Source organism: Penicillium chermesinum (genome assembly GCF_028974085.1).
Source record: "Penicillium chermesinum strain IBT 19713 chromosome Unknown utg000008l:1.0-1752722.0:1.0-1753981.0, whole genome shotgun sequence".
NCBI lineage: Eukaryota > Fungi > Ascomycota > Eurotiomycetes > Eurotiales > Aspergillaceae > Penicillium > Penicillium chermesinum.
Window position 1 is genome coordinate 406178 of NW_026695318.1, and position 13593 is coordinate 419770.

The following is a 13593-nucleotide window of genomic DNA, read 5'->3' on the forward strand; positions in this document are numbered from 1 at the left end:
GCCGCTGAACAGACTGTTCCGCCGCGAAGTGCAATGCAGGGCCCAGTCTGTGGTGAACCGCCTTCATGATCGCGGCCACCCAAACAAGGTAAGTATGAAGAAGAAAAAAAGAGGTCCAAGAGGGGGGGAAGCGAAGATATTTATGCCTGGAACCGGCACCCCTTCTGCGCTAGTCCTAATTGGGTCACGCTAGCGACACTAGCGTAAAAGTAGTACGCTAATCCGAATTAGGTCTAGACGGTTCGGCTATTATTGACGCTAGTCTATCTTAGGATGGGCTGTTACGAAAGCCGCTAGCCAAACGGGATGGACTGTTGCATGTTTGAGTCCGCCACCCTTGACCAATGAGCGACCGGCTAATTTCGGCCTGGTAAAGAAGGCATCAATTCTGACACCTCATCAACGAGGCACTGAGACCTTGTCACGTGGTGCGGAAGTTTTGGCTGTCGCGATACCGTTGATGGACCGAGCAGCGATTCAACCCGAGCTTTCCCCCAACCGTCGAGTTCTTTAGAGTCGTCAAAATGAGGAACAGGGCAAGCAACACCTTGTCCAAGGGTGTAAGTGCCATTGGCCCTCTAGCCATACCCACCGCTGCGGAACACTAACACGGTCTATCCTTAGAAAATCCGTCAATCATGGAGCAAGTACAATCTGTATAACTTGCAGCGATTCCGCAGCCCTCCTACTGCCTCTCGCACTTTTTTCCAGCAGAAATGGACCGCGAAGGCCCTTGCCCGCGCCTATCATGGTGAACAGGTCCGGGAGGGCCAGTGGAAACGTATGTTTTCCCGCCGCATCCGCAGTGTCGTCCCTATGAATACCCTCGACCTGGCAAAAGACGATGGATCTGAAACCTCTGCTGGCCGGGGATCTGGTTTGAAAACTGCAGAGGACCCATCCCCGTCTCGCCGAGTCCCCTACACAAACATGGCATTCGCTCCCCTGGAGCGTCGCCTGGACGTTGCTATCTTCCGGGCATTATTTGCCAGTAGTGCTCGCCAGGCCCGACAATTCGTTATTCACGGGGCGGTTACAGTTAACGGCCAGAAGGTATGTTCTTGATCCCGTGATATGATCGATGCCCCTGGTGCTGACCTACTCTACAACTAGATGCGACACCCCAGCTACCTTCTCAACCCTGGCGATCTTTTCCAAGTTGACCCCGAACGTGTCATGTTTGCGACAGGGGCCCCGAAGACCAGGTTCGAGCGTCGCGAGACCCGTCAATTGAAACAAAAGGATCAGAAGGAGGATAACGACGAGGCCGAGGCCGAGCCGGAGCAGGAGGCTAAAGAGGCTAAAGAGGAGTCCATCGAGAAGAAAGACGAGAATGTGAAGGACACCCTGAAGGCTTTGATCAGTCAAGCCAAGACTATTATGTCAAAAGACAAGTCGGTGCTCCCAGCCAAACGGAAGCAAGAGCTGCGTGGGTTCCAGAAGCGTGTACGCGCGGTGCTGTCTCGCTCTGCGACCAGTACGGTCTTGACGGACAGCCTCGAGGCTCAATTCTCAGAGTTGACTTTGGCTCTGAAGGCCAAGCGCGCTGAGCCAGCTCCAAAGGAAGGAAAGAAGTCCACCAAGGAGCAACCTTCTGAGCAAGAAGCTGCCGCGGCATCACAAACCGAAAATACCGGAGACAAGCTCTCAGAAGCTTTCCAGAAAGCGGTCGAGGGCGAGGAAGTCGACACCAGCGAGTTGTCGGACGAGGAGTTCGACGTCCTGCGTCGTGCTCTTACGCAAATGCGCGACAACCCCATCGATCACTCCAAGCCCTATTCTACTCCTTGGTGCCCCCGGGACTACATGTCTGCCTTTGCTTTTATCCCGCGCTACCTCGAAGTGAACCAGAACATCTGTGCCGCCGTGTACTTGCGTCACCCCGTGGCTCGTCCTGGTCTTGCTGAGGTGCCCTCTCCGTTCGGCGAGACTGTCAGTACCCCAGCTTACGGCTGGTATCTGAAGAGACGGTGGTAGAGTGGCCTTCAAGTAGCCGCATCTTGCTTTTCACCCCTTCACCTTCTCCCTAATCCTACCTTCATTACCCTTTCCCCCCCCCCTTCGCGGGTTGTATCATTGGATCTGTCGGATTTTTCTCGAGCTGCATATGTCCGGTGCTCATAGAATCTCCTTTCCCTTGTTATTGGCGAGGAAAAGCGCCTTTCCCACTTTGGATCATATCTATCATGGTGTTGGTGCCTTGTTTTTGTCTGTTTTCAATAGAGCATCGAGCTCATTGTATTGTATCACCATAGCTATGATCGATTGTAAATGAAATTACCAAATAGAGGCACGTCCTCCTTACAATACTTCTTGGGTGCTATCAGCTGTAGCGGCAGAAATGTAAACGCGGTTCGAAAAGTATCGCCCATAAGGTTAGTACACGCGGAAAGATTGGCAGTTCCCCGCGATCGACACGACCCGCTCCGCACAGCATCAAAGTTCCAGTCGAGAGCTTCCCAACGTTCTCCAGCTTCCAGCTCTGCCTGTTCGAGCAACAGGGGCCCACGCCAAATATTGGCGAGCATATATCTTCAACTTTATTTCTTGAGACGTTTCCTACTCTTGTCAGAAAACGATATTGGCGCCGATGCCACCACCGCTGGGTCCGGTCAGGTCACCCGGGATCAGGCCACTTGGATCAGTCTGGCACCAAGGCACCAGCCCATCCTCGTCTCCGATAGCAGTCGTCATCCAGAACTCGCCCGCAACAATTCGGAGCCTCACCTCAGGGCGAGCCGCGGCACCAGCAGACCAAGACAGCAACACCCAAGCACAAAATGCAGGCGACGGAAGCCCAGACCTCTTTTACACCGGCAGGACGCGAGGCGATTACAACGGACACAACACCCTGATCGGCGACAAACCAGGCGACAGTCGAGGCACGAAACGCGGACACGAGACGCGAGAGACCGAGCCCGGCAGCGACAAAGAGCCCCGACGGAGCGGCAAACGGCTGACTACGAAGGAAGAGATCCTGCTTTTCGAAATCTGCATCCGACACGCTGATACCTTTGGGAAGCGCAGTGAGATTTGCGACTGGTGGCGGGTGGGTGGGCAGAGTTTACGCTCACTACTGGCCGAGAGTACTCGTGGCATTCCGTGCGGCGGAAAGTCGAGAATGTCACGAAGCGGCGCGATCAATTCCTCCGAGACACCAAGTCCAGCGCGAGCCATAGCCAGGAGCAGATGAATCCGCGATGGCGTGAAGTGCTAGATGAATGGCTTCCGACCTGGCGGCGCTGGGAGGAGGCTGAGGCGAAGCGCATTGCGAAGCGGGATGAGATGCTCATGCGGCGTACGTCGGCTCATCACCAGTCTCAAGCTCAGCCTCAAGTTCATGGGTCTGCCAATCCCTTGGCGTTGAACGTGGACAGGCAGAGGGCTATGGAGTCGCAGGTTGGAGGGCCTGCGTCCGCGAGTCCTGGACATGGAGATGATCCTATGCACTCCGCAGTACCGGACGCAGTGCATGGTCCTTCCCCTATGGCAGCTGTTCGTCAGTCTAAATCTCCACCGCTGCTGGCCCCGTCAAATCTATCGGCTACCGTGAAACTGCCTCCTGGATACGAGACTATGTTCTCTAATCCACATCCCGCAACCACCAAGTACCAACCAGCACCACAAGCACCACCACGAGTTTCACCGCCAGGGCCGCTTATGCCGCCACGTTCAGGTCAGCATTCGGGCTTTGGTCTCTTGGATACCTTCAACCGAATCAGTAGCACGCCAAAGAGGGGGTTCGATACTCTACTAGAAAACGAAAGCGCAGGGCCACGGTCCGAGCCTGAGATTGACGCCTTAGTTCAAGCAGCCGCCGACGCTAGCGCTCAGAGCCGTTCAGAGCCAGACATTATCTTGCAAAGAGAACGCTCACACGATTCTTTGTCCATGGATATCGAGTTCATTAAGGAAGAGCTGCGTCGCGAGATCAAGACCGAAATGCGCCGAGAAATGGACCAGAGCTGGGCTGCTGTTAGGGAGAGAATTGACTCGGTCCAGGAAACACAGCAGTTGATTCTGGAGATGCTCCGGCACAATTCGTCCTGATTGTGCATTCGATGCAGCCGCAGTTTCTTACTTTCTTTCTTCTTTCTTTTTTGTCTTCGAGTCGCTCTAGCCATCCTGTTTCCTCTATTAACCTTGTGCATTCATATGATACCCAATACAAGTCAATATGTTACTGCTTCCAAATTTCAAATATTCGCAGCAGTATGTCTACATCGGTAATATACTATAAGGGAAAGAAATTTCATTCCAGAAGATCACACACAGACGGCACGAGTCGGATACATGAGAAATTCTAGGTCTAGTGTGGGAAAGGACGCGTCGGACTAGATCCCACGTATTAAACACATATGACAAGCCAGGCAGCTCGAGCAAATAATGATCTCAACTCTATCAACGGACGAAAAAAGAACGCAGTCAAATATATATAAAATTCGCAATGCATATCCCAATGCGCTTTCAAACCATGTCAAATACCCTGAACTCCAGTCTCTTGAAGTACTCAAAGCTCCGAGTTGGAGTTTAATGAAGAGGGACCTGGAGAACACCGACCCAGCCACAGGTCTCCTCCGGGTAACCATCGTGCTTTGCGCAGCCCCAGTCGACGCCAGAAACCTGGGCAGTGCCAGACTGGGCTCCGTCGGCACGGGTCACCTCAAGAGTGAAGTTCTCAAGGTTGAACAGTCCATCAGGGAAACTGATGGTGTACGAAGGATCGTCGCAAGGGAACTTCTCAGATCCAGGTTCGCCAAAGGACCTAAGAGTTGTGTCAGCAAATGCCATCCTGGTATCGAAACGCACCCAATGATCCAGGTACTGGAGGCACGCTTACCATGCGGCATTGCAGTCAGTAGCGTTGGTGGTGCTTGGTAGACCGGTGTTGGGGTCATTGATGGTCAAGGAAATAACTTGACTGGTGGGAGGAGTCTGCGAGTAGGTGCTTCCCGCCAAGTCGAGGATTGCCAGGGGTCGGAGGTCGGTACGCTTGGAGTTGTAGTTGCTGGGGACGGCCAAGGCAGTGGCGGCAGCAGCCAGGATAGAAGTGGCGAGAACGGCGGTCTTCATTTTTGATGTAGAAGGTAATAATTCAAGGATTGATGCGAGTTGATTCGAAAATGAGCAAGATGCTGCTTGTAACTTTTGGTATTGATAGAGAGGCTGTTGATGATAACACCGTGAAGGGAGGAGTCCCTTTATAGTTGTGGCCTCCAGCTGTAGCCCGTATGATATGTGACTCGAAATAGCTGAGACCTGTCGACGACTCCAAGACAAATAGGAAGTTAATACTCCACCCTATGCCATCAACTTGAAGCCAAATGGGTATCAAGATTGGACGCCTTGGCCGGCCTCGGAAGACTTGAGGCGGTCTGCGTTGGCCACTATACACATCCAGCGTGGGGAGGGAAAGGGGCTGGTAATTGGCTGTTTCGCCTATAAGCATCGACTAGAGCCAGCCACGGCGGACACTGATTGGGGTCGTCTCACAGGATCAGGCGCCCAGAGTCCCAAGCCTTTGCACAGCCTGGGGTGATCTCACCATCGTCATGGTCGGAGATGCTAAGAATAGCTGCCCGATCTGTGCTTTGCTTCTCCATCCTTAGGTTTCTTGCTTTTTACCTGCTATTCGGGACCTCTTTGACTTGAACCGACTCTGCCGGGCATGGGCTTTGGATCGTCGACTTGACCAATAGAAGTTAAAAAATTGGATCCTAAGAATAGGAACACGGATAGGTAATCCCGTGGGAACCTCCTGCCACCAACAAGGGCCATGTTCTTTGTGGCATTCAATCTTCTCCAGATGCACCCAGCAGCCTGATAGGGCTGAGAAGAGGGTCGGGCTTGTTGTTAACAGCAGACATCAGCCTCTAATGACTGCAGCAATCAAGTCTTGGGGAAAGATGGCGGATCAAAACATCTGAAGTCATTCTTTGACTGTCTTTCGAAGCGTCCCAATCCAAATCACCTCGCGAGCTGTCCCCTAAGACGTTCATCGTTCATCGGCCTTCCCAAGTTCCACGTAATCTAAGGCGTGCTACAATGACTATGGGATATACGCGCTTACCCCAAATATGCGACCTACGGAGAGCAGTTACAAAACACCAGAAGCTGAGAAGATGATGACAATGGCTCTACTCTAGAGAATAAAAAAAAATTTTGAAAAAAAAAAACAGAAAGTGCCAGGTCTGAACATAAGAAAAAGTAGTCATCGGCTAAATTACAGAATAGGGATTGATAGAAACAAGGATGCGCTGCGCCAATCTCCTACCGGGAAATCCAAATCGAGAAGCGTTTTAAATCATCCTCTTTTTAGGCCATAGACATTCTGGGGCCTAAAGCACCGCCATGCAAAAGCTCTCTTAACACATCTAGTAGTAGAAGGTCTCATCGACGGTACGGCCACGCATCCAGCGGGGCTCGGAGCCACGGACATAGATGTCCTCGAAGAGAATACGGCTGGTGTTGTCGGGGACGGCCATCTTCTCGGCGATGGCCACCTCCTCGTCGACGTGGTTACGGGCGGACTTATCGATGGCCTTGAGCTCCTCCTCGGAGGTGACACCCCACTCGAGCATCTTCTGCTTAAGACCGGCGATGGGGTCGTTGGTGCTGCGCATGCGCTGGATCTCCTCACGGCTACGGTAGGTGGTACCGGGGTCGGACATCGAGTGGCCACCGTAACGGTAGGTGACGTACTCGAAAACAAGGGGACCCTTGCCGGACACAGCATAGTCTTTACCGTACTGGACGGCGGCCTTAGTGGCCAGGACGTCCATGCCGTTAACCTTGAGACCGGGAATGTACTGACCACGCTTGTAGTACTCGGTCAGGGCGGAGGAGCGGGCGGCGGAGGTACCCATGCCGTACTTGTTGTCTAAGGAAATCATCATGTTAGTTGAAACTCGTCCTTCCAAAAGAAAAGTTTAATCCCCTGGGTCCACATACTCTCACAGCCGAAGAGGGCGGGAAGGTTCCACAGCTTAGCCATGTTGAAAGCCTCGAAGACTTGACCCTGGTTGGAGGCACCATCTCCGTACAGGATGATGGAGGTGTTGGGCTGCTCGTTGTATTGCTGGGCGAAAGCAAGGCCGGCACCGACGGGGACTTGCGCACCAACAATACCGTTTCCACCGTAGAAGTTCTCAGCGAACATGTGCATGGAGCCACCCTTGCCGTACGCGATACCCTCGCGACGACCAAGCAGCTCACCAATGATGGACTTGACAGTACCACCACGCATCAAAGCGAAACCGTGGCAACGGTAGGCGGTGATAACCTTGTCCTGGCGGGTGATAGCGTGCTCAATACCAACAGCGACAGCTTCCTGACCGGTTGACAGGTGGCAGAAACCGCGGATCTTCTTCTCCTTGTACAGACGGTCGGCGGCCATTTCCATGCGACTATATGTATGAAAGCAATTAGAACGATTCACGTGTGATCCATCCCAGAGCAGACGCATACCGAACTGAGACCATGTCGTAGTACATCTGCTTCAGCTCCTTCTTGGTAGTCTCCAAGGTGTACGGAGGAGGGTCGAGCTCGTAGGTCTCGAAGCTCTCATCGGAGAGGCGAACGGTGAAGGGCTTGTCATCCTCCTAGAGAGTAAAAGGTCGCTACAATCAGCATTGGGGTCTTTGAAGGGCTCGGAGCAGTTTTCCAAGCTTTCCGATAGGGGACTCAACAAACCTGCGGGACGTTCTCCGCGTGCGCGGTAGCGGCGTCGGTGGTCACAGAGCGACGGACGACAGGAGCAAAAGCCTGGCGGCGCAGAGGCGCAGCCTGGCGGGCCGCAATACGGTAGAGCATGATGCAGCAAGAGGGCCCAATTGAAAGATGGGGGAGAAATGAGGTGAGAGATAACGATACTTTTCCGGGCCAAAGATGTTGGGAACAAACTTTCCCTGCTTACTTAATGGCTTCCCCTTCGGGGGCCGGTGTGCTCGCTGCAAACAGGCCAAACCCAGGAGCTGGCCTACATTTTCACGAATACCTCGACTACTGAGGGGACAAAAAATTTGAAGCAAAGGTGATACGACATACGATAAGTCATATAGCTTGGTCCAGAATTGTGGGTACGAGCGTTGGTTGAGATCGTGGTCACTCGAGCTTCTGGCCGCGCTGAATTCAACACTATACGGCAGCGGATCGAATAGGTAAGGCGTGAAGTCTCATTCCAGGAAACAATCGGGCTAAATTCCGAGCTACCGCAACGTTACCCCTTTCAATAGCATGCTACTATGGCGCATCGGAGTTCTTTCCAAAATTCTCTTCGAGTGGTTCCTATTATGAACAGTATTGCAATTTATAAAGGGTCTAATTGATATATAGTTTGTCGCGCGGAACGGAAATACGAGCTTGAGAGATGTGTGACTGTTGAAAAATCGATCAAACTTGGACCTGGAAACATGTCTCGCCTGCTGAAGATGGGCTCTGTGAGCCGATTGTGCCGTGGTGGATGGAGCGAGAAGAATCCCAAGTTCCATGTCGATTTTCAAGATTATTCAAGATCCTGGCGTAGAGAACAATATAGATATTACGGATATAGGAATTCACTCGGAAGGGGAAGCATATGTCTAGGTCTAGTAGCAACAACATCTCACGTACTAGTACTCGCAGTACTACGCTAGCATGCTTCCTGGATTTGTGAACCACTAATATAGTATGCTGGTACTACCAAACTGACTCGACTGCCCCATGCGTGACAGTCCACATCGAATACGGATAGATACCGGTGCTAGTTACCAGTAGTTACTAGCAGTGTTGTTACCTAATGAGCCTACAGGGTCTTGTCAATATGATCATGAGTAGCAAGAAAGTTTATTTTTCTTCAAGAGTGTCGAGAGATTATAATGGTGAATAGTCTCAGTGACACTCAATGCGGTCCTAGGGATATAAGGTGGAGTGTGGGAAAGACACCCGGAATCAGTCAGACGCTTGGAATGTCATTGATCCTTCAAGCACGAAGTCCAAGAGCAAGCCATGAGTTCAGATAGCAGATCATCCGCGATCTCATTCTTCATTGTTGAAATACTATAGCAATGCATGGAGAATGTTCTGAAGGAATCCAAAAAAGAAGGGTAGGCTGCGGGAAGTTCTGATGCATGCCCTACCGAGAAGGCAGTATCCGCGTCCTGCCTAGCGTAATATTAGCAAAGTCAGAACTTGCAGGAGAGGCCCGGCGCTTGCTGGCAGGGATGTCAAAAGCCAAGAGTTCCTCGCCACGAGCTGAACACCCATTTTGTCCGCAGCGCACGAGCGTGGAGAATATTTACGAATAATCCACGAGGGCACCTAAATATAAGCTATTGAATGGCGTTGCTCGCGAAATATCCAATTTTCAGACCGACGTTCGTGGCGTCCCGCCAACGCATCACGCACGCCGTGCCACCAATTATACTTTCGGATGTAACTTGAACGGGCATACTCTCCCCCTTCCCCCCGGAAGCCGCTCAGCCGGCGCTCCAATAATGTCATAACTCGCGGTGCCCGGGGAGATTGTCAGATAAACTCAGGCCCACCGCCGCCTGGTAGACACCAGCTGCCCGGAGTCATAGCCTTGGGGACCAAAGGGCTCGAGCTATATACAGCCGGGCTACGGAGTGCGTAGATCGATTTTTGAGTCATGCAGTTCGCGCATTGACTCGTGGAGCATTACAAGTGTATACCGTAGGACGTACTCGCCATACATACAACATCAAACATACGAGAACGAGTTTCCGAGCTAGAGCCGCAAAGATACCACCAGTGCGGGCTAAGCCAAAGGCAAAAAGGGTGAAGCACAGACAAGGTCGGAGGAGTTCCGACTGTCCAATGGCCAAAGGAACCAATCAGCCTGGTTAGTCTAGACTCCTGACTTCTTTGCGTTTGCCATCTTCGCGCCCCCGCCACCAGTTATTGTAGGAGAAAGAAGGCGAGGTGCGTAATTTGAAAAGATGATCGCTTTCCTTTCCCCGGCCCAGGGGTTCACCCTGGCAACGCGTTTCAAATTTGCCCTAGCAGTTTCGGATCAACCCATCCTAAGGGATTGAGACCGTCAGCTACTGGGTGAGAACTGGTTTGTGGAGGACTCCACAAAGGATGCTGAATTCAAGATGATTTTCTGTTGGTTTCACAAATGTAAAGGATCATTGGCTGTTTTGACGTGCCATGTTGCTTGGCTTGATCATGACTCGTAGTGTTCCTTTGTCGCTCTGCAGCCGATCTGGCACGCTTGACTTAAATCACTTCCCGAAGAATTTTATGTAGTAGAGATAAAAGGCCGTGGTCGCGTGGCAGGTCCACCCGAAGACATGGGACCCACGGTGATTTTGCTGTGCCTCGAGTTTATTCCAATTCCCTGCGGGCCTAAGAATAGGGAATCCTGTACGGAATACGAACGTTCCAAAAGCTGGGGATTAAGATTCGGAGCAATATACGAATTTGAAGGGCGCAATGCATTTAGCTCCACTGAGAGCTGGGATAATTACCTGTCAGGAAGCCGTGTTGCCGTCTTTTTGCGTCCGGCCACTCATAGGCGGTTGTCCCAAACCTTAACGATTGTTTCCCTTGCATCCCTGCATGGGGGAGAACCGCCTCGAGGACGCGCTGTCAATCTCGGCAAGCCCAACCCGCTGTCGTTCGTGAGTTGAAACACGCCCCCGCACAGACGAAGGAAATAGCTATGGGCCAGGACCAGGCCCAGGCCCAGTCAAACGAGAAAAATCCTCCCGTGAATTGGCGAATGGGGAACTGGGTGGAGTGTACGGAGTAGCAGGAAGGGATTTCCCCGCTCTCGAGCTTTCAACGGTGATGATCATCATGAAAAACTGGGCACGCAAGCTAAATGCCCCGTCTTTAAGATTTAGTCGAAGGACGATCCCTCTAGGTTTATTTGAAGTCCCGCTAAACAATGCCTATTCATGTAATTGCGATGTACGGAGTACGGCCTTTTCCTTACTAGACTTGGTGCTTCTGGCCTTCATGCTGCAGGATCTCCACTGTGCCGCTAAGTGTATTACAGCATACCAGGGAAATATGGGGAGGTTAGCTTCCGTTATGGAGTTAAGGGGGGTTTGTTACAATCGTTTTACCTAAGAGAAGGGTAAGAAACGTTACGGAGTGGTAGGGGAAATCAAAATGCAGGTCAAAATATTCTGTTTACCTTTGTCTTGCGGGAAAGAACACGAGAAAAAAAAAAATCGATCTACATTGGGTGGTTACGAGCCGTCCTGGGTCGCGAGCGTGGTGGCGGGCGTGATTGGATGGGAAGCTTTCATCCTCATAGGGCTACCTATATGACAGCTCTCGCGTGTCTCACCTGAGCCCACACAAGTGCCGAGCGACAACCAATACGACTGCAGGTGGCTAGTCTTCACGTGCAGAAATCCTCCGTGAGGCAGAATCAGCGGTCGCATGTGGCCTTGATTCGACCTGTCGACTACAGAGTACACTCGGGACCTTTTCAGCGCCCCTCGATTTGGAATCCATCGAACCCCGTGGAGGTCTGGATATGACAGGGGTGACCATTGTCCAGGCCACTGTCGATCTGTATATCCCTTGTAGCTACTCAGCTCACCAACAAGCACAGATCGCCACAGTTGGGTGGATTCGAGATGCGCTGGTGGTCTCAAAAAAGCGTAGTTTGAGGCCGATCACAGAACTAACATTTACCGAACCCACCAGACTAAGGGGAGTTCTCTCAAACTAGGCTCGGCAAGTAAACCATTATTTTACTTGCAGCTGAACCCACGTAAAATGGTGCTTGGCAGGTTTTCCACCATTTCTCGGCTCATTCAAGCCAAGTCCAGGGTCGCGGGGGATGAAGTGCAAACGCGAGCCCGTTAAGCGCCACCCGCGATGATCTGAGTTCGGATAAAAGGGGGGTTTTTAGTGGACCAGATGACCTCTCGCACGAGTCGGATTCCCGGGCTCTGGGGGAACGGCTCGTAGATCCCTGATCCAAAAACCCTGGAACCAGATTCATGTACTCCAACGATGACAGTATCGCAACCAAGTGCCCGACCGAACCCCTCGGTATGAGCCGACTATGGAAAGGCTGGGAAATGGGGTCTTTCGAGAAAACGCAGAACCAACCAGTGATGTCCTGGGACCCAGAGTACCCAAAATTGAGGTTAAAGTTTATTCCTCGTGACCAGAAAATCAATCGAAGCAGTTTGTGGTTCGCAGTGACAGGAAACGTTTGGATCGACAAATCAGTTACCGAGAGCCAATGAGAATCTGCAGAGACAGCTCGAGTTGCTTTTCACAAAAGGGAATTGCGCCGAGCTATGTCATTTCCCTGCAATTGCTGCGTTTCAGAGTCTTGTTACTCTTGGATTAGAGTTCATGGAATGTTCTCCGAGTTGGAGTTGGCCACATTTGGGTTCCCGGGTAAACCCCGGCAGAAGCTGGCGGGGTGTTTCTGCAGAACCTGCAAAATCTATGTGTTCTGCCCACTGGATCACGAAGTCAGACAGTCACGAAGCCTCGAAAGGCATTGGACTTGGCAGAGAAACGGGACCTTGAGGTCGATCGACCGCCAGATCATCCCAATAGTGAAATCTAGTGAACCTTATGGGGGACTCGCGGGGCGATTAAACCCGGACCAACGACGATCTAGATGGGTTGCTCGTGAAGATCATTCCAAGAAGCCGAAGAACCATGGGGTTTCCGGTAGGGGAGAGAGAAAAACATTTGCCCGGGGCCGTTGGATGAGCCGGGCGTCCATACAAGAAGACCATGTGCTAGAACTCCTCACTTATATTCCTATACCCACTTCCTTCCCACTTCTGCACGTCAGAAAACAAAATCCAGAAATCCAGGAATCCCGGAAGACAATAGTCTCCGCATCAGGCCAATGACTCGTGGTGATCAGCGTGAGGGTTGCATTCTTGGGCGCGGCGGAAGACTGATTAGGGATCCTGATGGTGCCTTGAGCCACGGACACCGCACGATGGAGCGTTCTCCTCCAGCCAAAGCCAGAATGGTAAATGGGGCTAAAGGGGCCGATTTCCTCAACCAACTTCCAGGGCGGGAAAAAAGTATATAGTACGGATTACCTCATGTAGGCGTTTCTAATGTCGACATCATAGAACCTCTGACGGGCGATTGGTTGCGTTTCGCGCGCGAATAAGGCAGGTGGGATTCATTAATTTCAAGTTGAGTCGTGTTCCGTATTTTGAGACCAGCACCCGCTCCAGCCCTGGGTTCCCACCCAGGTACATAAACGCCTCGGATTATGTAGCTATCTCCTAGGTGTCATGCAGTGATTAGGTGAGATGGTTCCAATGTTCCAAGTTCTCCAGGGTGGATGGTACTTTGTAAACCCTGTGGTCGTACCACGTTTTTTGCCATGCCTTCCTCCAAACTCAGGGGAGAAAATTCTAAATCCTCCCCCGACCCACGCATGCCTCATGGTGACACCCATGGGTCACCATTCGTTAGTCTGACCAGGTACCTTTATGTGGATCCGATCGCATTCTCCAGATTGTGCCTGGTCCCATTGATCGTCTACAGTCTCTCCTTTTTTTTCTTTTCCCTTTTTTCTTTTTCCTTTTTTCTTTTTCTTCCTTTAGGTCTTTTTCATTACTTATTACGTACCTTTGCTCA

General features: G+C 51.7%; 4 protein-coding genes across 4 annotated transcripts; 2 read left to right on the plus strand and 2 right to left on the minus strand.

Annotated features, from left to right (window-relative positions):
• Positions 1-524: 524 nt before the first annotated feature.
• On the plus strand, positions 525-1977 carry N7468_009938 (mitochondrial 37S ribosomal protein uS4m; the record flags this gene model as incomplete). The annotated part of the gene is made up of 3 exons (XM_058479233.1): positions 525-560; positions 625-1053; positions 1114-1977. The coding sequence occupies 3 exons, from the start codon at positions 525-527 to the stop codon at positions 1975-1977; spliced, it is 1329 nt and encodes a 442-aa protein (XP_058325801.1).
• A 613-nt stretch (positions 1978-2590) lies between these two features.
• N7468_009939 (uncharacterized protein) lies at positions 2591-4050 on the plus strand (the record flags this gene model as incomplete). The annotated part of the gene is made up of 2 exons (XM_058479234.1): positions 2591-3049; positions 3088-4050. 2 exons carry the CDS (start codon positions 2591-2593, stop codon positions 4048-4050), a joined length of 1422 nt encoding a protein of 473 aa, XP_058325802.1.
• A 480-nt stretch (positions 4051-4530) lies between these two features.
• Positions 4531-5073, minus strand: N7468_009940 (uncharacterized protein; the record flags this gene model as incomplete). Its single annotated transcript, XM_058479235.1, has 2 exons — positions 4531-4765; positions 4841-5073. 2 exons carry the CDS (start codon positions 5071-5073, stop codon positions 4531-4533), a joined length of 468 nt encoding a protein of 155 aa, XP_058325803.1.
• Positions 5074-6374: 1301 nt separating this feature from the next.
• Positions 6375-7812, minus strand: N7468_009941 (pyruvate dehydrogenase (acetyl-transferring) subunit E1 alpha; the record flags this gene model as incomplete). The annotated part of the gene is made up of 4 exons (XM_058479236.1): positions 6375-6880; positions 6952-7406; positions 7468-7601; positions 7693-7812. The coding sequence occupies 4 exons, from the start codon at positions 7810-7812 to the stop codon at positions 6375-6377; spliced, it is 1215 nt and encodes a 404-aa protein (XP_058325804.1).
• Positions 7813-13593: the final 5781 nt, after the last annotated feature.